Source organism: Schistocerca piceifrons, chromosome 2, assembly GCF_021461385.2.
Source record: "Schistocerca piceifrons isolate TAMUIC-IGC-003096 chromosome 2, iqSchPice1.1, whole genome shotgun sequence".
In the NCBI taxonomy this organism is placed as follows: Eukaryota; Metazoa; Arthropoda; class Insecta; order Orthoptera; family Acrididae; genus Schistocerca; species Schistocerca piceifrons.
Genome location: NC_060139.1, coordinates 403,732,194 through 403,752,012, shown reverse-complemented (window position 1 = coordinate 403,752,012; position 19,819 = coordinate 403,732,194). Strand labels below are relative to the sequence as shown.

The following is a 19,819-nucleotide window of genomic DNA, read 5'->3' as shown; positions in this document are numbered from 1 at the left end:
CTCTTTTCTCCTTTGCCAACCTGAGACACTCTTTGATCATCTTTATTGGTTTATAGTCTTTACACTCTGTCTGCACAATTTATGGTCCATTCTGTCCTCCACTCTGGGAGTGTGTGGCAGAAAGGTTGTACCTGACATTTCTTTTTACGGTGTGTCACTTTGCTGAGTGTTTGACTCTGTGACAATTCCTGTGTAAATGGTGGAGCACTCATTGCTCCTCATAACACGTTCCAGGTGTTGCATCATGTGTCTGAGGTGCTGCAACTCATGTATTCCTCTTGCTCACATTATAAGCATATTAATCATGCCTCTTTCTGGCTCTGGTGATGATTCAACAGTTTGTGCAGGTTTCAGTCCCTGTGAGTCAGTTTTTGATACATGCTGTGTCCCAGGGTCTCACCACCACTTGTGACCTGCACATGTAGAAACTGTAGCTGTTTGTCCTTTTCTACTTCCATGGTAAATTTTATGTTGGCATGGAGGCTGTTCAGATGTTTTAAGAAGTCATCAATCTGTTTCTCACCATGACTCCACACAATGAAGGTATCACGACATATCTGTACTACACCTTAGGTTTACAAGGTGCCAAGTTCAATGTCTGCACTTCAAAATGAAAAATCATCAAAAAAATATCAGCCAAAAAACCTGAGAAAGTGTGAATGATGTTCTCTCTCGCCTTTCTGTCATGGTGTGGGGTGATGGGGCTATGTAAAAGTTCTTAAAATGCCTTTTCACCACAACCTGAGGACACTGTATATGACAGAATGGAATGAGCCGTATCACCTTTGCTGTATAGATCACCAGATGACCATAAGAATATGTACCATTAAGACCAATTGTTAGTGCTCCTGGCTCACTGACGTATAAACTGGCCTTGGCCTGTCTGCTCTAGCTGCACATGGGAAAGACATATGAACGTAAAGAACTCAGGACATTTCACCAAGAAGTTGAAGGAACTAAAACTTTGACCAAATGACATCCTGACCAGTTTTAATGTTGTGTCTCTGTTTACCAAAATGCCAATCAGTGACACACTGGAGCAAATTGGTTCCCTTTTCCTCCAACAGATAACCAAGCTCTTTTGCGCATGGTTCACCGCGAGTTATTTCACATGGAATGCCACCTTCTACAAACAGCTGGAAGGCATCACCATGGGTAGTCCTCTTAGTCCAGTTGTGGCAAACTTCTTCGTTAAATATTTCAAAGCACAGGCATTGGACTTGGCACCTCGTAAACCTAAGGTGTGGTGCGTATATGTCGATGATACCTTCATTGTGTGGAGCCATGGTGAGGAACAGCTCGGTGACTTCTTAAGACACCTGAACAGCTTCCATGCCAACATAAAATTTACCATGGAAGTAGAGAAGGCAAACAACTACCTTTCTAGATGTGCTGGTCACAAGGGATGGTGAGAAACTGGGACACAGCATGTATCGAAAAATCACCGAACAGATCAATACTGGCACAAACTGTCAAATCACAACCAGAGCCAGATAAGAGGCATGACTAATACGCACGTAACGAAAGCGAGACGAATATGTGAGCCACAGCACATCAGACATGAGATGCAACAACTGGTAAATGTTCTGAGGAGCACTGGGTACTCCACCAGTTACATAAGAAGTATCACAGAATCAAACACATGGCTAAGTGACACATTGGAAAAAGAAATTTTGTGTACAGCCTCTCTACAATACATTCCCAGAGTGATGAACACAGTGGCCGTATGCTGAGCAGTGTAAAAACTATTTATAAACCGACAAAGAAGATCAAAGAGCATTTCAGATTAGGAAAGGGGTGCCCACTTGCTATGTCAGGAATATTCCGCACATCATGTACATGTTGGAAAGTTTATGTCAGAATGACTGGACAATCAATGAACACGAGGGTCAGAGAACATAGTGGCACTGCAGGTTGGAACAGGTGGAGAAATTGACCATGGACCATGGCTGAGTACACACTCAGAGATCAAACACAAAGTAAAATTGGCTGACACAGAAGTTCGTGCGATAGAGAAGAGCTATCACATCCACTTGTTCAGAGAAGCTATAGAAACACACAAACAAGAACAGCTTCAACAAGAAAGAAGAAAGCCTCAAGGTGAACCGATCCTGGATTCCTGTGCTGCAGTGAATGACCACTACACATAACAAGGAAAGAACCAAATCGGAAATGACCACAGAAAGCCCTTTGACACTGGCGCACCAGGTAAATATAATCTGTGGCTGTGAACTCTACTACATGAAATAACCAGCAATGGAGCATGAAGCTTTGACAATGCCAGCCACCTGTGCTCACAAAATGACAGAAAAATCATTGAACAAACATTGGCCGATGAATCCAAGACAGAAGCCAACAGGCAGTTTCTCAAAGGACGTATTGCTGCTTCCCATATAGATGAGATGTTCATTCACAGACACGCACAACAAAAAGACTGCTATACATTTCAGCTTTCGGCCAAAAGGCCTTCTCCTAAAGTAGAAAACCCATGCCGCCCCCCCCCCCCCCAACAATACACCCCTCATTCCTCATTCACACACATGATCACTGTGTGTGTGTGTGTGTGTGTGTGTGTGTGTGTGTGTGTGTGTGTGTGTGTGTGCGCACTTTAGAAGGCCTTTTGGCTGAAACCTCAAATTTATAGGAGACTCCTGTCCCATTCCAACAGCAGCAAGAGAGAACTGATTCAGATTACAGACTGCCACTTGTTACAGCAGAAAATGAAATTTCAAAAATGTGGAGGCACACTTTTAAGCAATTCTCAATTAATGAACACATTAATTTTCACATATTTTTATAAATTAATTGTAACTAATACCTACATAACTGGTTTGTAAATTTGTCACACAACGAAGGGAATCTCTTACAATTATGGCAAAACATCAAATGCATCAGGCCCAGCTTACTGACAAACTTAAGGAATTTCCGATGGTAGGTCCTTATGAAACTAATTAATGACCTGACATATAATGAAGAGTTCAGTAAGGAGTTAAGGAAATAATTGGTGGAGAAGCAAGATTTTAGGCAAATTACTGTCTTTAGTTGTTTGTTTGAAACAAGGAAATGTTGAAGGTCTAGTTCAATTACTATAGAAGCAATATACCTTAATTAAACTTACAAATATATTAAAAGTGGTCTCACCTTCGCTTTCCAGACTGTCACTGCAGTAACAACATACCGACCTGTTGGGTCCCACTCAATATGTGACACATTAAAATGTTCTGTTGTATTCATTATAACAAAATCATTTGTGTCAACAAACTCCAAAGATCCAGCATCGCTGGCTAAAACAATGAACTGTCCGCATGGTGCCCAATACATTTTGTTACAGTTCCTCTTCTCAAATTTTTCTGAAAAGCATAACCTCTGCTAATACTGGTACATCTTCAAATTTACATAGAAATAAATGTGATGAAAGGAACATTACTAACAAGAGAAATAAAATTCAGAATAAATTAAAAAGGAGTTAGCCTATGTAGTTTATTATAAATATTTATTTCTGAAGATGTACACAAAAAGTACTACACATAAATGTGCAGGAAAGATGAGAACATACTCAGGAGTGTTGGTGCTTGTCCTGTTTTGACACCATAGAAGCTTACACTAGTATTGTTTGTATCACCATGGATAATTGCAAACTTTGAACCAACTGGTTCCCAATCAAACTGCAGGATGTTTTCCTTGATTTCAACACTGTCTACAGGTATCTGCTTTTCCCTCATGTGAAAAATTTCAAAATTGTAATACATTCCCTGAAAAGGAATACACACACACACATAAATAAATACTGAAATGCTCTAGATTTAGTCAATTCAAAAACTGTATTGTGTGAATCCTTGAAGCTAAACATGAGAAACTGGAGAAAAAACGACACAAGGAGAAGAGTAAATGGTGTGTCAAACTAACATAGCATAGCAATTTAATAACACAATGGGGGAAAAACTTTTTCCAAACATGTTTGCGCATTATTTATGACCTGAACAACAATCTGTGTATAGAAAGCTTAAATTTTATCTCACTTATGTAGAATCTTCCAAAGTAAAACAGTTAATTACAAGAGGTTTTCCCTCTATTTACTAGTACAGCATTTAATCTGGATAACAATCAACTAACACTCTGGTACAGTATTTATATTTGCTGCTAACTACCAATCACCAACTGGTTGAAACAACTTTTAATTAAATGACAAGCAGCAGACATGTTATTTGTAAATCTGAGACAACATGATCACAACAAAACAGTTTTATGACAAACAGTTTAACATCTAAACAGAATTAATTACTTGAAAACATCTACTCACACTGTATTTGATTTCATTCTTTTCCTTCCTTGTAAGTTTCATATATCGATTCACATTCACACACAAATAGTCTCCTGTCTTTTGCCAATACATCTTGCAATCTGCGACATTGAAAAGATTCTTTGCTCTGACTTCATTGCGACTGCAAAAAATGCATTTTCTCTTAATCAAGGTTATTTAACATTAACCATTTTTTACATAGATTAATATAATTACATCATTCCATTTACAGTTACATTCCACAAGTGAACCATACATGCAGAGGACTATCATTTGCCACTTTTTTATTCCACTTACATAGGAAAAATTGCAAGAAAACCCGCTTGTGACGAGAAGCTGCAAAATAGAAGCTCATTGCTTCAAAACCTCAAACAGGCACCAAATAGCAAGTCTACTGTTCACTGCATAATTACCAATTATCCCAATTACAAAGTTGGTAGTACACCGTTGTAAATCTGTTTCTCCTCTGCAGAGGAAAGTGCTGCAGCAAAATGAGTAGCATTAATAAAAGTGATTTGAAACATTACTGCCTGTTAAGTTTAACTCTTGTATCAATAAATGTAATTTTTCTGCTGTATTACTCAATATGTTAACATTCAATAATTTTGATATGCTAATGCTTTTGCACATAGTACCCCCAGCTAATAGGAATTAATCAACTGAAGAAATTCTTGTGCCTGTTCCATTTAGCAAAAATTTTGCATTCAGATAAACTAATGTAATATTGGAACATTCCTAACACTAAAATTACAAGTTAGATCATCATGAACCCAGACATATACCTTTGATAAATGTTCATAACAAATACTGAAGTGTATCTCACATACACTACAAAATTCAGCCTCCAGAAGGCCAACGGCAATCCTCTGAAATATATACAGTTGCAGTGGAACAATAGCATACCTTGGTATCTCAAGAAGTGAAACTCTGGCTGGCACGTCCTTATCTTCTGCTACCCAGTATGCCAAAACATTATCAGATGGCGACCAGCTGAAATCTCTTATACCAGTAATCTTTATACTCTTCTTGTCCAGTAAACCAAATGACTGAAACATCCAAAGATTTATAGATACAAACAATGATCTGTAATAATGTCAAGATATTTCCCATAGAAAATATGTTCATACACTTACCGGCGTTTCATAGACACTAAGAATATCAGTACCTAATTTTGCAAAATATCTGTCATCGTGAGACCAACGAAGAATTGGCCATATTGTCGTCGTCGTCGTATCTAGAGGAAATGATCTTTTTTCCTGTCCAGTGCGAATGTCCCATGCAATTGAGGTTTTTTTATCACTATGATCATCAGCTACTGGCGAACAAGTAACAAGGTATCTGTAAAAATAGATTAGAAACCATCTGTCTAACCATTTCTTGTCCATATCTGCAGTTTATTTAGGGGTTAATTCCACTACAGTAGAGAAATTTACAAGCTAAAATTGAGGCAATGACCCACTGTAACTCAAAAGCGATTTTTTGCTCAAATTAGAACAATACAACTGAATACTCAACACAGAATTTTATTCAAATATAAGTCTGAATTCCTGAAAATTAAAAGTATTGCACACCATGAGAACAATTGCAATATTTCAGTTTACTGTAATCAACAGAAATTACAAAATGATGGGTGGAAGTATCTACTTATATTTGCTTACACAAACAGTGTACATATATAATTAAAAGCACAGTTGTTTACTAGTCTCTTTCTGATGACTGTAAGGCTACATTTTCAACATACAGTATTTAACAAATATCTTACTAAAATAGATCTTTCTCCTAGAACTATGGTTCTAACAGTTACCATTTCTGAAGAACACTTTTCTCAAATGAAATACAGTGACAAACATAAGGCTGGAGTAAACATTCTCATTATAGATTACAAAAACTTCAGATGAAGGATGTGTTTAAAGTGACTAATGCTCGTTTCAAAAATCTTCCTGGAATTCACATGGATTTTGATTCAAGACTGACTTGGGCTACCATTACAGAGATTACCACCAAAGTGAAGTAAATTAAAAAAAATACTGATTAACAAAAACTAAGTGTCACAGAGAGACGATATATTCGTTAAGAATGAATGAATCTGGCCAATTTCCGTCAAGTGATTTTAAGCAGATAGACACCTAGTGAGAGCGTTTTCCTGGTACACACAAGATAACAAAAACTAAGTATTTTAAATTATGGACAGATACAACCTAGAAGAGACTAACTAAATAACTCATCGCATATGTAAGGCTGGCTAATCACTGGCAGGAAAAAAATGGGAAGGGCCAATCACTGAGACAAATGTCCAGCACAAAATCTTAAAAATCATTCCTTGCTCCAGCAGAAAATTTATTATCTATCAGAACCACAAGAATGGTGTGTGTGTGTGTGTGTGTGTGTGTGTGTGTGTGTGTGTGTGTCAAATACACAAAACCTGGTAATTTGGAAAAATGCTGTAATTGTAAACATAATGGATAATGCCTGAAGCACCCACACGAGGATGATGAAATGAAATAGGTTGAGAACACATTTGATGTTACTTCAGTGGGTCAGGGGGACTTTGAAGTATGAGCCCACGTAACAGAATGTTGCATCACCTGTTGACAGGATGTGGGCAATGATTTGCTTGGCAAGGATGTCATAACACTGATGTATCCTATGTTTCCCATTTACAGTACCACTCCAAACACAGCTATTTGTGTTGTGATGTTAACAGCAGCCCAGGCTTGGAACAGTGATTCTGTAGACTCTGTGCTGCCAGCTGCCAACCAAAGGTGCAGGATGACACACAATGGTGTAGGGACCCTGTTACGCGCTCTTGGGTGACAGATACAGATGTGAAGGAGTTACAATATGGTGATCCTTCCTTGTGGTGGTTAAGATGTGGTCAACTGGAATTTTGACAGCATGCCTGCCCCCACGTTCCTGTGCAGTCTAACATAAGCCACTGACACATCTGAATGCCATATAGATTGCATGATTTGACCAGCAGCCAAATTGAGAACTACTATGAGGCTCCTTCCAAACTTTGCCAGGTGCTGATAATGCTATCTTACATGAATATACAGTGACCACTAGAACCCAGATTTTACATAATTACATGTCCTATTCCTTTATATGTAATTATTTAAAAAAATGAAATTTCAACGAATTACACTGAAAGTACCATTACTGCAAATAAATTACAAATTTTACACACTTCTTGGTATAATACATATTTCACACTATACCAGATAATTTAACATATGTTAATATTATTGTGGAACTATTACACATTTTCATTAAGTTCCATAAATTTTCCTTATATAGCTAGAAGGGGGGGGGGGGGAGTTAAGTTTTATTATTGTGTTTCTCACACTGTTGTCCATCCCGTTGCACTGAAATCTAAACTGCACAAGTTCAATGAGGACAACAATGACTCATTTTAAATGCTTTCTTTCCTTGTGCTCAAATGCTTCACAATATGTAACAGTCAGTTGCATTTAAGTTAACCATGGCAATGGTCATGTCTTCGTTGTCATCAGAGCTGAAACATGGATTTCTATTGCCAGTGCTTTAATCACTGATAGTAAAATAGTCCTCTGTCCAACCTGTGATAAATGTGCAGGATGCAGATGATACCTCAAACTGAGCAATATTTACAAAGCAATCTACATATTAGGAATAAACAATGGATTTCTACAGACGAACAGGTTCTACTTACACAGTTGGAGCGACAGCCTACATAATCCAATAATGAATATTTCAAAGAACTGTGTTTTGCATTGATTACAGGGAACATACCCTGCAACAAATGTCAAGTACCTAAATTTAAACATTTGTAATGGAAATACTGCAACCGCAACATTCCTGACGAGTCCTCTCAGGAAGAATTTTATACAAACATTCGATATGTGAACCATGAGAGAACCAGCAGACGTCCATAAGGTAATCGAATTCTTGCCATACCCATCCCAGCATGGCATCGTCGATTGTGGCAGACGCTTCACATATTCTCTCCCGGAGCTCTGCTACAGCACATGGTAGAGGCAGTACATACACTAGATCTTTAATGTGTCCCCACAGAAGAAAGTCACACAGAGGGAGATCTGGTGATCCAGGAAGCCATTTAATTAAACAACTGTCCCCTTCCATAGCACAGCCGATCCATCAATGCAGCAGCTATGTGTTCAGGTACCCAAGAACTTCCCAATGAAAATGGGGTGGAGCCCCATCCTGCTGAAAGATGAAAGAAGCGACCGATGTCACTTGATGCATCAGCCATTGCAGCAACATGCCCAAGTAGGAATACCCAGTGACTGCTCTTGGCGAAGAAGAATGGCCCATACAGTTTTCGTCGTGACAAGGCACAAAAAAACCTATACCTTTGGGTAATCACCCTCAAATTTCAGTACATTCGTGGGGATGCTTTGTACCCCAGATTTGACAATTATGCTTGTTCACTTTCCAATTAGTGTGAGAAGTGGCTTTGTCGCTGAAAATTAAGAGATCAACAATGCAATGCCATCCCCATCCTCATTCAATTGTTGCAACTGCGAACAAAACTCTAAATGCCTGTCTTTGTTGTCATCATCATTGAGCTTTGAATGGTTTCATAGACAGCTTCTGTCGCAGGACTTTCCACACAGTCATTGGAGCCATTTCGAGTTCACAGGATCCACTATGAAGCAATTTCTTTGGACTCCTTACGAATGTGTCTCATACGCGCTCCACATTCACTTCACTCACACTGGCACGTCTGCCTATCTGCCGTGCACAAGCAACCCACCGTAACGAATTTGTTGTGCCAGTGGTAAATGGCCTTCCTTGTTGGTAGCTTCTTACCATAATTGGTTCTAAATATCTGTTGAACAGTTTTAGTACACTTGGTTTTGTCGAACTCCAACACACAGAAAGCTCGCTCCGCACTCAAACTCGCCATGTTTCCCCACTAGCGCTGACTATTGGCAAATTACCAAACTACGCAGTGGCAGTATACGAGGAAAAAAAACGTTCAGGGATTTTCTTCAAAATGACATATGATATCTGTGCAGTGTTTGGTTCTTGCGCAATAAATAAAAGTGTTCCCCGACTTTATGTACACCATGTGTAGATTTCTGCTGAGGAGATGACATGTTGTAGCCCATTTCATCAATAACCTAATTATGAGCACGTTGGGCTTTGAGGTAGAAGACGACGAAAGAAATGCACTGCCAAGTATTTGGGGGGTGGGGGAAGGTTACATTTTTGCCGCGCAAAGAACAGCTTATAACAGTGGTTTGTACAGCCCTGCCCACATAGTGCGCGACTCAGCGAATCACTCACGCAGCGCCGCTTAGCGGACTTATCCGGATTCACAGACACCAATTTTAAGCACTTAAAAGCCTGGTTTACAATGGAACGATTGGAAGCGAACATGTGCAAGTGAGCATTTACAGAAAATTCATTACCATTCGCTTGTACATGGGTAGAACCGTTCATACTAGAGGGAACAAAAGAGAACACGAGGTAGTGAACATTGCCTATGAAGGCTGTGTTGTTAGTTTATGGAGCTAATATTCAGCATACAGGATACAATTCTATCTTGTTAAGAGCCACAATACGAAGTTTTGCTATTCAGTGAGGATTATTTTACGTCGTGAGCGCACTGTTCTTGATGTAGTACACAAAATGGCACTAAGAACGAAAGCGTCTCAATTTGTATGGAAACGTGACATGCATGAAGATCGTGCACTTATCTCAATTGCATCTCCATCTCCTTAGCACTGGTCCAAAATTTTCCTTGTATGTCAGTTGCCATTTTCCCCTGGCTTTTCATTACCCCTGAAGGGAAATTTATGAACAGAACACTAATTACTGACGTTGAGCATCATCTCAAGAGGTGACACACAGAAGGTCTAATGGTCATATTTTTTTTCCCTCTAAAACAACAATGGTCTATAGTGGTAACACACATGCTTCATGATCCAGAGAGTGCAGGCTCAAACCCCATTCAGATCACAAATTCTATAATTTTCAACCGAAGATTCACTTCTCACAGATGTTGGAGAAGCCACGAAGGACATGTGGTTTGGATTCCACGTTCAACTGTAGGTCTCCATTTTCTGATAAGGTAACTGGGGAAGGTTACGGACACGTAAGTAGCTGCAGTGGCGTCTAGTTGAAAGACCTGCAAGAGGCATACCGGGTACACAAGAAAATTCTCTTTTGCTTGGGTTTGTTAGCTTGTTTGCTCCATTGAAAACCTAGCTTAAACTATACAAACATGTTTTTAATAACTTCATATCGACAGTTCAATTCTTGCACATATACTTCTGGTAACAAGTGGCTAGCAGAGAAAATAAAATCACTGCAATGTTTGATGCAACATACTTCCATCAATGAGGACTTTTAATTTGTTGAAATGAAAGTACTACATTTTATAACAATTCCTGTAGGCGACTCCTTATAATAATTTTTGAATGCCGTACATTTGACCATAAGTGAAACAGTTCTTTATTTATTCTCTGTAGTCACGAAAATGCGAAGTGTGTATTGAATGACAAAACATTTTGCTTGCTCCAGGCACACCGGACAAAGGAAAAATTGACGCTGTCAGGCACTTCGCAGCAACCACTAGTCTTTAGACATAACTGGGATGGAATCAGATATGGTCCCAGCCATTGTTCTGCATGGTGCACTGCATACCAAGCATACTTTATCAAATGTATGGCGAAGAAAACTGGTAATGCACAAATGACAAGCTTAAGAATACTGTTCTGCTGACAAACCTGAAATGAGAGAAGTATTGGAAATTAAGTTGTCTGATAATTTCCTGAAAAATGCTTTCCACTGTTGAAAAAATTCTTTTTCGAGAGGTTGAATCGCACAAGTAGTTCCAGACAGATTTCACATTACATCAACAAATTTTTTGTCGACCTCCACAAAAACAGAGGCATCGTTATGTCATTACCATGAATCCAACAAATGCAATGAATTAGTTTCTGCAGATAATAGGAATACGTTACAAAGGAAATGTTGAAAATTATTCTTTTCCCATTTTTCCAGATTTTAATACACCAGTTACAAGATTTTTGCAACTAAGCAGTCCATCTTTTATTTTTGGTCCTAATTTGCCTTGTGGTTCTGATCAGAGTTATAAACAGCAGTTGGGGGATAACAGCAAGATTCGTCTTTATATCAGCTATGAATTTCTCTACAGCATTGTCAATCGCCGGCAGCTGCTCTACACGTGTACATGACGTAAACCTGGTAATTTTGTGACTTCCTATTCTGTATGATTTCTTGAACCTGCAAAGCCAGGTTGATGAAGCCTGGAAATTAGCAATGTTCATGTCAGATGCAATTTCGTGGGCACAGTCTTTTAGATCTCCATCGATAACAGTGCATAGCCTCTCACGAGCGGTTCTAAATCTTTCGAACAGTTTTTCATTCACATGGTTTTGGGTTTCCGTTTCTTACTTCATGTAATTCATTCTTCCATTCGTACAGTTCAAGCTTCGATTTTATGAAACAAAAACGCCTTCACACACTGCGTAACTTCAAGTGTTTTTTCTCTCCTTCATTAAACCAATATTTCACTGCCTTTTTTTGTCACTGAAAGCTGTTATAGTCCATGTTTTTATTAGACTTGGAAGGCATTCTTCTTCAGAACTGTTACTGGCACAATTGACATTGTCTGAACCACAATTCGTGGAATCATCACAGTTATTTCCTATTTCTTCTAACATATCCACAATTTCAAAAGAAAAGTTGATATCATTCGAATGAATGTCAAGGAAATCAACTAACAAGTGACACATACGTAGGTTCTCAGGAGAAGTAGGTGATTTCAGCTGGAAACCATGTTCTTCATATTTCATCATTGCTAAATTGAGAATGTTAATTGGATTCCACATTACTGTGAAACTGGAGAAAAAAGGTACTATTAGCCTTACAAAAGAACAATAAATATTAATTCAGCTTTATATGTATTGTCAATACTCGCCAATACTGCAAAAAGCAACTGATAATTTTGAACAGATGTTACTTAAGTGACTAATTCAAGAGAATAGTAACTGTACTGTAGTGTCAGAGAAACTATCAACGAATGGTAACCTGAAATGTCCTTTACAAATTACAATCAGGTTGTGTCATGTTTTCTGTTTAAAAATGTACCCCCAATCTTGGCTGTGTGTGTGCGCACCTAGTTGTGCATCTGCAGTTTCTACAGTGCCAGTAGAGAGTCTACATTTCTACCGCCACCTGGCGTGCTACGAATTTGGCAACTTTCAGCTATTTTTTTAATACTTGCAGAGCCTCTTAGCAGCTAAAATTCTGACAGTGCATTTCTTTCATTTTCTTCCTGTGTAAAAAATTTCAGGGTAGGTTTCAACATGTCTTACTGGACCATTCCCTTCTTAGTTCATATTACACATACAGCTTATGTATTGCAATGAATGGCAGTGTGTGTGCTGTGAGGACAGGGTGTGAGTCGTGCCTCAGTAGCTCAGTAGGTAGAGCACCTGCCTGCGAAAGGCAAAGGTCCCGAATTCGAGTCTTGGCCTGACATACAGTTTTAATCTGCCAGGAAGTTTCATATCAGCACACACTCCACTGCAGAGTGAAACATTTCATTCTGGAAGCAGCTATCTGGTGTACTTCTGCCTCTGGAGCCAGTGATAACAAGGTGGGCAACATGGACTGAAGCTGTGACTTTCTACAGTAAGCTCTTTGAAGTTGTGAAGTCAGCCTGGACAACTTTTCTTCCGATTCTACAGTGCCTGTGAGTGAATCCTTGTCAGCATTCAACAGTTCTATAGTGCTCAGTTCAGTTTCATACATCCGAAGTCATATCAGCTGGCTTGCCAACAGTATCAAGAAATTGGAGAGTAAGTATACCTCTCGAAATGGCTGCGGGATTAATGATAGATGCAGTTTGGAAGGTCAGTATTGAAGCAGCTGATGTAGTTTCCAATAAACTGCAATCTGTGCTGAATATAAACTGTGGATACTCAAATCTTGTTATTTAGTCTCACTTATTTACTGGTGAAATAGTAGAATGCCCTGAGAATATTATACCTAGCAAAATTCTTCAGTATAAATATGTACCACCGACTTCTTGCGAAGTCTAATGTTTTTCTTTATTTATAAAAACATTTTGTCAGACAGAAGACTGTGCATGGCAACGGAACATTTGGAAAAGTATAAATGTGCATCCTACTCCGTTCTGACTTAAATGCTTGAGTAGATGACACTCTTACTTTAGTACTTTGTAGCAGAAGTGAACTGGTTGAGAATTAACATAGATATTTGACTAGCCTACCTGTTAACTTCTATTTCCCAGCAAATAAAATCTCTGATTTTACACATAACTGCTTCATTACATATTTCACAAATTTTTGTTACATAATTATGTACATATCTTAATTTGATGTTCTATAAACTCTAGGCTCTAATGGTCACTCAACATCGTACCTATTATATACCCTACCATGACTCATGGCAACATTAAACACAAAATCCCAAACACTCTTACACCCTTTCGACAATTCTACCTGTCACTGAACTGCAAAACCAATAACTGACATGCCTGCCGATTGTGTGTATATTGTACATGTTACACTGACATCTGACCATGTCTTCTGAATGTTTCACTTTGTTTGTCAGGCAGTTTTCTCTGGATTGGAGAAGGTATCAGTCTTTTGTCAATGCAACATATAGCAACTACAGTTGTGACTGCCAGTCTCAACTACATCAACTTGTGTTTCTACCAATACTTTGTCCTAAACAGCATGAGGTTTTCACAACTGAAGCAAGTAATTCTCCTGGCTGGGAGGTATCAATGCTTTATACAGTTGCTTTGCTTCATTGATCATAATTAAAATATATTTCATTCCTGCATTTCCAGTTCTACAAGTCTCTAGAAACAACCCAAACAGTTAAAACGGAACAGTGGAGACTACAGCTCTGCTCAGTGAGAATTTTTCTGCACAATGCTGACAGCTCACCTTGTTTTTGCTTTTTGTGTGGCAAGTTTAATCGATATTTCATTACTTTTGATGACTTCTTTTACAGTCTTATAGAGAAGCCAATATTATTGAGTCATGCAGTGAATTACTTCATGGTGACCTTATGTGTAGGTCAAGGAATTTACATTTGTTACCACCAGACATTATGTCGATATTTAGACATGAATATTAACAGGCCCAACTATATCACTGGAAAATAAGCATTTCTGCATATTTCTTTGTAGGCTCTAGAGAGACCGGCTATTTCTATGACCCATTATGGGTGTAGCAACTGTGCTGGTTAAAGTTGACGCATAATCTAAGCAGCTTCCTTGGCACGATCTGAGGCAAACTGTTTTAAGCTTCCTTGTTCACAGTGCTAGGCACTCTGGGGCAGGCCAATGCTGGTTTCTTGCACATTATAAGGATTAAAATATCCAAAAAGTAAGAATCATTAGAGAAGCTGTACAGGAAGAGTCCCACTATCCAGAATATATTGTACGGTAAATGTTATATAGCACAATATTACACAAAATATGAACTTTTCTGTCAGCAATAATAATAGCTGTAGATATTAAGAAGAGTGTAGTGTTATTCCACAGATACTGTTACCGCTGAGCTTAAGGGTGTCAGGTCATCTCAAGCAGGTCTCCTGCAGACAGAAACACTGGTGACATCCTTTTGCAAAGGATTTCTCTGCCTCTATGTGTGTCTGAAACGTCCACTTTCCACTCTACTACTAACACAATTTTGACCATTAGTCAGACTTTTTTTAGAGTAGTTCAGTTCTTCTGATTCATCGAACTGACCACATACTGGGCACACTACCATTTAGTTATTATTCTGATGGTTTTTCTTATTTCAGATACTGCAGCTACATCGATCACCGAAACTAGTTACAAGTCGGTAGTAGACTGATTCGCAACTCCACTTCTGCAGATGCAGTGAATGAGCACTTCCTTGACTAGTGGAAGCATTCATCATTGTTTACTTTTTGCTACTTTTTACTGAGTACTCACAAAAAATTTTGATGATTTAGAGGGCAACTTCTACACTTTTTTTGTCTCAGTATACGGTGCTTAATCACTTTCAATTCTTGTACTTTTCTTGAAAGCTGTAGCTTTTGAGGCTCCACAATATGAGCCGGAGAAATTGACCCCAAGGCAGATTTATGTCTTTCCTTCAGTATGTATAGGAATGTGATGTTACCTGATGTTAAATACAACTTCACTATACCTACATTATGCAAGACACCTAGCAGTGTGTTGAGGGACCTTTGTGTATCACTGTCACTCCTCCCTTCACCACCCCAGTTGTGAATGGTGGGCAGAAGAACAATTGTTGGTAAGCCTCAGGTTGAGCTTGAATCTCTTCATTTCAGCTTCAACATCTTTTCACTAGATACATGTATGAGAGAGTAATATATTGGTGACCTTTCTAAGAGCATGTGCTCTCTGAATTTTAATACTAAACCACACTGTTATGCACAACTTCTCTCCTAAGCATCTGCAACTGGAGATGACAGATTATCTCCATGATGATTTCGCATTTACTAAATGAACCTGTAATGAAAAGTGCTGCTGCACTTTCAATCATCTTATTTCCTCTATCAATCCAATCTGACTAGTAAAACTTTTAAGACACGCCCTTTCCTGATGATTCTTCTAATGAATGTCAGTCTAGTATGTGCCTCACCTGTGATTAGTTGAATGTGGACATTCCACTTTAGCTCACACTAAGTGGTTACTTCTACGTTTTTATGGCAGTTACGGTGTATTGTGATTTGTCATCAATAGCATAATGAAACATTAGTGGATCTCTGTCTTTTGATGATCAACACACTACATTTATTTACAGCCTCAGTCTACTGCCAGTGCCTGCACCAAGATCATTAATACATATTGTAAATATGTGGAAACCCTACAAATCTCTCCTGGGATACACCCAAATATACTTCTAAGTCCAAAAATCTAAGTCCAAAAATCTAAGTCCAAAAATCTAAGTCCAAAAATCTAAGTCCAAAAATCTAAGTCCAAAAATCTAAGTCCAAAAATCTAAGTCCAAAAATCTAAGTCCAAAAATCTAAGTCCAAAAATCTAAGTCCAAAAATCTAAGTCCAAAAATCTAAGTCCAAAAATCTAAGTCCAAAAATCTAAGTCCAAAAATCTAAGTCCAAAAATCTAAGTCCAAAAATCTAAGTCCAAAAATCTAAGTCCAAAAATCTAAGTCCAAAAATCTAAGTCCAAAAATCTAAGTCCAAAATCTCTACACTGAGATGACTCTTCAATCCCACAACACAGCTGTTCTGCGCATTTGTATTTTGTTCATTAGGCAGCAGCGTAGAATTGTACTCAATGCCTTCTGGAGATCAAGGAACAAAGCATTAATCTGGGTGCCGGTAAATGATGTCTCCTGGGTTTTGAGGACGAACAAAATGAACTGGGTTTCACACAATACAGCTACTTTACTAACATGAAAGACTTTTCCACAGTGCATACCAATAAATTAATGTTATCCACAAATTAAAATTTGACAGAATTAACTTACTTTTCACAGGGTGAAAAATTAATAAACTGAATTCCAGGATGTGAAAATCTGAGTTTATCAAATTTTTCTCCATACCACAAAGCCACACCTTGCTTGTGGAAGGTAGCAAGGTAAGTTCCGAGTGGGGACCATATTGTGTGGGACTCTGACCAGCGCTAAAACAGAGCAACATCTAGTAATGAAACATCACAAAGAATTAAACAACTGTTACAAAAGCATGGAGAGTCTATTTTTCAAATACTAAATACCAGAAATAATGTCAAATATGCCAATGTTATTTCACAATTAATACTGTGAAGGATCTGGAGGGGTGACATCAGATGGGGCTGACTGTACACAAACTCCATTAATAAGCACGGGTTACACAAAAGGACTGGAATAAAAAGGAACCCCATTCAGATCTGTGAAAATACATGTACTGTACCAGTAAATATAAAACTGTCATCAACCTTAAAATTTTTTTTTTTACCATGACAGTGCTTTACTAGGCATGGTCCTACTGGGAAGTGGCATGCTATGGCCTTCCTCCAAATCTCAGAACTGGCTAATCCACAACAGAGTTATAGGGGATCTACAGTTCATCCGACACCTCCGAGAAAGCAAGGTCAGCCAACAGTTTTGCCAAACAGCCCACAGTTATTGTGTACATAACAGTTTGCAGAAACCCCAGCATTAAATTGTATATGAAGGATGCAAAGACTGTTGCCAACACACTTCCAAAATCAGTCAGCAGCGTAACTAAAGCTGAAAATGTTCTGAAGTTATGTACAGAATTAATTACTGTCAGAGAGAGAGAGAGAGAGAGAGAGAGAGAGAGATTTAAACGTATCTGTTATTCACTCCCTTCTTGAAACTTCACCAGTTAAAGGAGGTATGAAGAACTACAATGCCCCTTCAATCCAAGGCTTATCATAAATTTGATGTAGAGCTTTTAATTCTATACTATTTCTCCACATGCTTACAAGTTTCTGCAATCATCTGATTTTTGTCCTTCTACTGCGCCCAAATTCATTAAGGAAGCTCAGCTGCAGTATAAATGTGAACCCAAGTAATTCTAGTTCTTAAGTCACTCGAAGGATGGAATTTCATGTGTGGAACCACGTGAACTGTTTGTGGCCTTTGTGTTATGTGAGATCCACATCAAGCTACACACAGATTTTAAGGCAGGAAATATTGCTGGACTGACTTTGGATACTGCTGATGCAGCAGCCAGGGCACATGTATTCACGATTCAGAGTATTCTTTCTGCTTTCAAAAAGATTGTGTATACACTGCCTGTGAAGAAACTGAATGCAGAAAGGTTGTTTAAAATATGATTAAACTGGTTACTCAAGAGTGCCATGACTATGTTGAAAATTTGGTTGAGTTGGGGCCAGTTCATAATGTAGAAAATTGGGAGGGTACAGCCAAATTTATAAATTTGATTAGGACCTGGTGGCAAAGTGTTAACCCTTTAACTGCTCTGGACATGTTAACGCGCATGCCTTTGTACCTGTCCCTGTGTGCTCTGAACGTGTTTACACGCGCCACCAGTCCTTCTACCTGGTACTCTTGAATGTGCGCATGCGTAGACACATTCAGAGTTCCAGATAGAAGGACTAGTGGCACGCGTAAACACGTTCAGAGTATACAGGGAAAGGTGCAAGGGCGTCTGCGGTAACACGTCCAGAGCAGTTAAAGGGTTAATGTTAAAGCACCTCTGAAGGGAATTCAGCATAAGGAAGAAATGCTACAGGCTCTGACCAATAAAGCAGCATACATGTGTTATACTTTCCTGGATAAATTTATTACTTAAGCACAATTCAGTCTATACAGACAATTAGTGTGATGTCAGTATTATATCTCACTTAGGCAGTTGTTGGAAACTGGAAGGAAATTGAGACTCATGAGTATCTTAAAACTAAATGTGCATCAACAAGAAAAGCTGAGAATTTTAGAGAAGCATAGTTGTGATGAAAGTACCATGAGCAGTTATGTGATATTAGTGATTCATTTTTTAATTTCAATATCAGTAATGATGATTTCAAACACGTTGAATCTGATCTCCCAGTTATAACATACATTGTTGGTTCCTGTTGCCACACATTGATAAGGAACTTCAATGTACAAAGTGCAGAGATGTTTTGGCAATTTATAGTCTGTGGCAACTGATAAGCAGTTTAATTAGGCAATAGGGCAGAGTGTCAGTAATTCCCATATGAATATCCTGTGACAGAAGTTACATAAAGTTATTTATACAGAGAACCAAAGAAACCGGTACACCTGCCTAATTTGGAGGGCCCCAGTGAGCATGCAGAAGTGCCACAAAACAACATGACGTGGACTCAACTAATGTCTGAAGTAGTACCGGAGGGAACTGACACCATGAATCCTGCAGGGCTGTCCATAAATCTGTCTGTCGGAATGCACAATGGACATGAATGGATGCAGGTGATCAGATAATGCTTACGTACGTGTCCCCTGTCAGAGTTGTTTATAAACGTGTCAGGGGTCTCATATCACTCCAACTGCACACACCATTACAGAGCCACCACCAGCTTGAACGGACCCCTGCTGACATGCAGGGTCCATGGATTCATACCTGTACACGCCCATCCCCTTGATATAATTTGAAACAAGACTTGTCTGACCAGGCAACATGTTTCCAGTCATCAACAGTCCAATGTCAGAGTTGACGGGCCCAGGCGAGACGTAAAACTTTGTGTCGTGCAGTCATCAAGGCTACACGAGTGGGCCTTCAGCCCCGAAAGCCCATATTATCGATGTTTCATTGAACGATTCACATGCTGACACTTTTTGATGGCCCAGCATTTAAATCTGCAGCAATTTATCGAAGGGTTGCACTTCTGTCACATTGAACGATTCTCTTCAGTTGTCATTGGTCCTGTTCTTGCAGGATTTTTTTCCAGTCACAGTGATGGAGAATTGACATTTTACCAGATTCCTGGTATTCATGGTACCCTTTCGAAATGGTTCTACAGGAAAATCCCCACTTCATCACTACCTCAGAGATGCT

General features: G+C 38.8%; 1 protein-coding gene across 1 annotated transcript in view; it reads right to left on the bottom strand.

The window, feature by feature from the left end:
- The window catches only part of LOC124776339 (eukaryotic translation initiation factor 3 subunit B), an 82,778-nt gene that overhangs the window by 6,540 nt on the left and 56,419 nt on the right, over window positions 1-19,819 (bottom strand). Inside the window, exons 5-10 of the mRNA XM_047251285.1 lie at window positions 16,804-16,958; window positions 5,434-5,638; window positions 5,204-5,346; window positions 4,301-4,442; window positions 3,557-3,752; window positions 3,142-3,350 (exon numbers count right to left, since the gene is read on the bottom strand). Coding sequence (XP_047107241.1) covers window positions 3,142-3,350; window positions 3,557-3,752; window positions 4,301-4,442; window positions 5,204-5,346; window positions 5,434-5,638; window positions 16,804-16,958 — 1,050 coding nt within the window. The remainder of the gene's footprint in view (window positions 1-3,141; window positions 3,351-3,556; window positions 3,753-4,300; window positions 4,443-5,203; window positions 5,347-5,433; window positions 5,639-16,803; window positions 16,959-19,819) is intronic.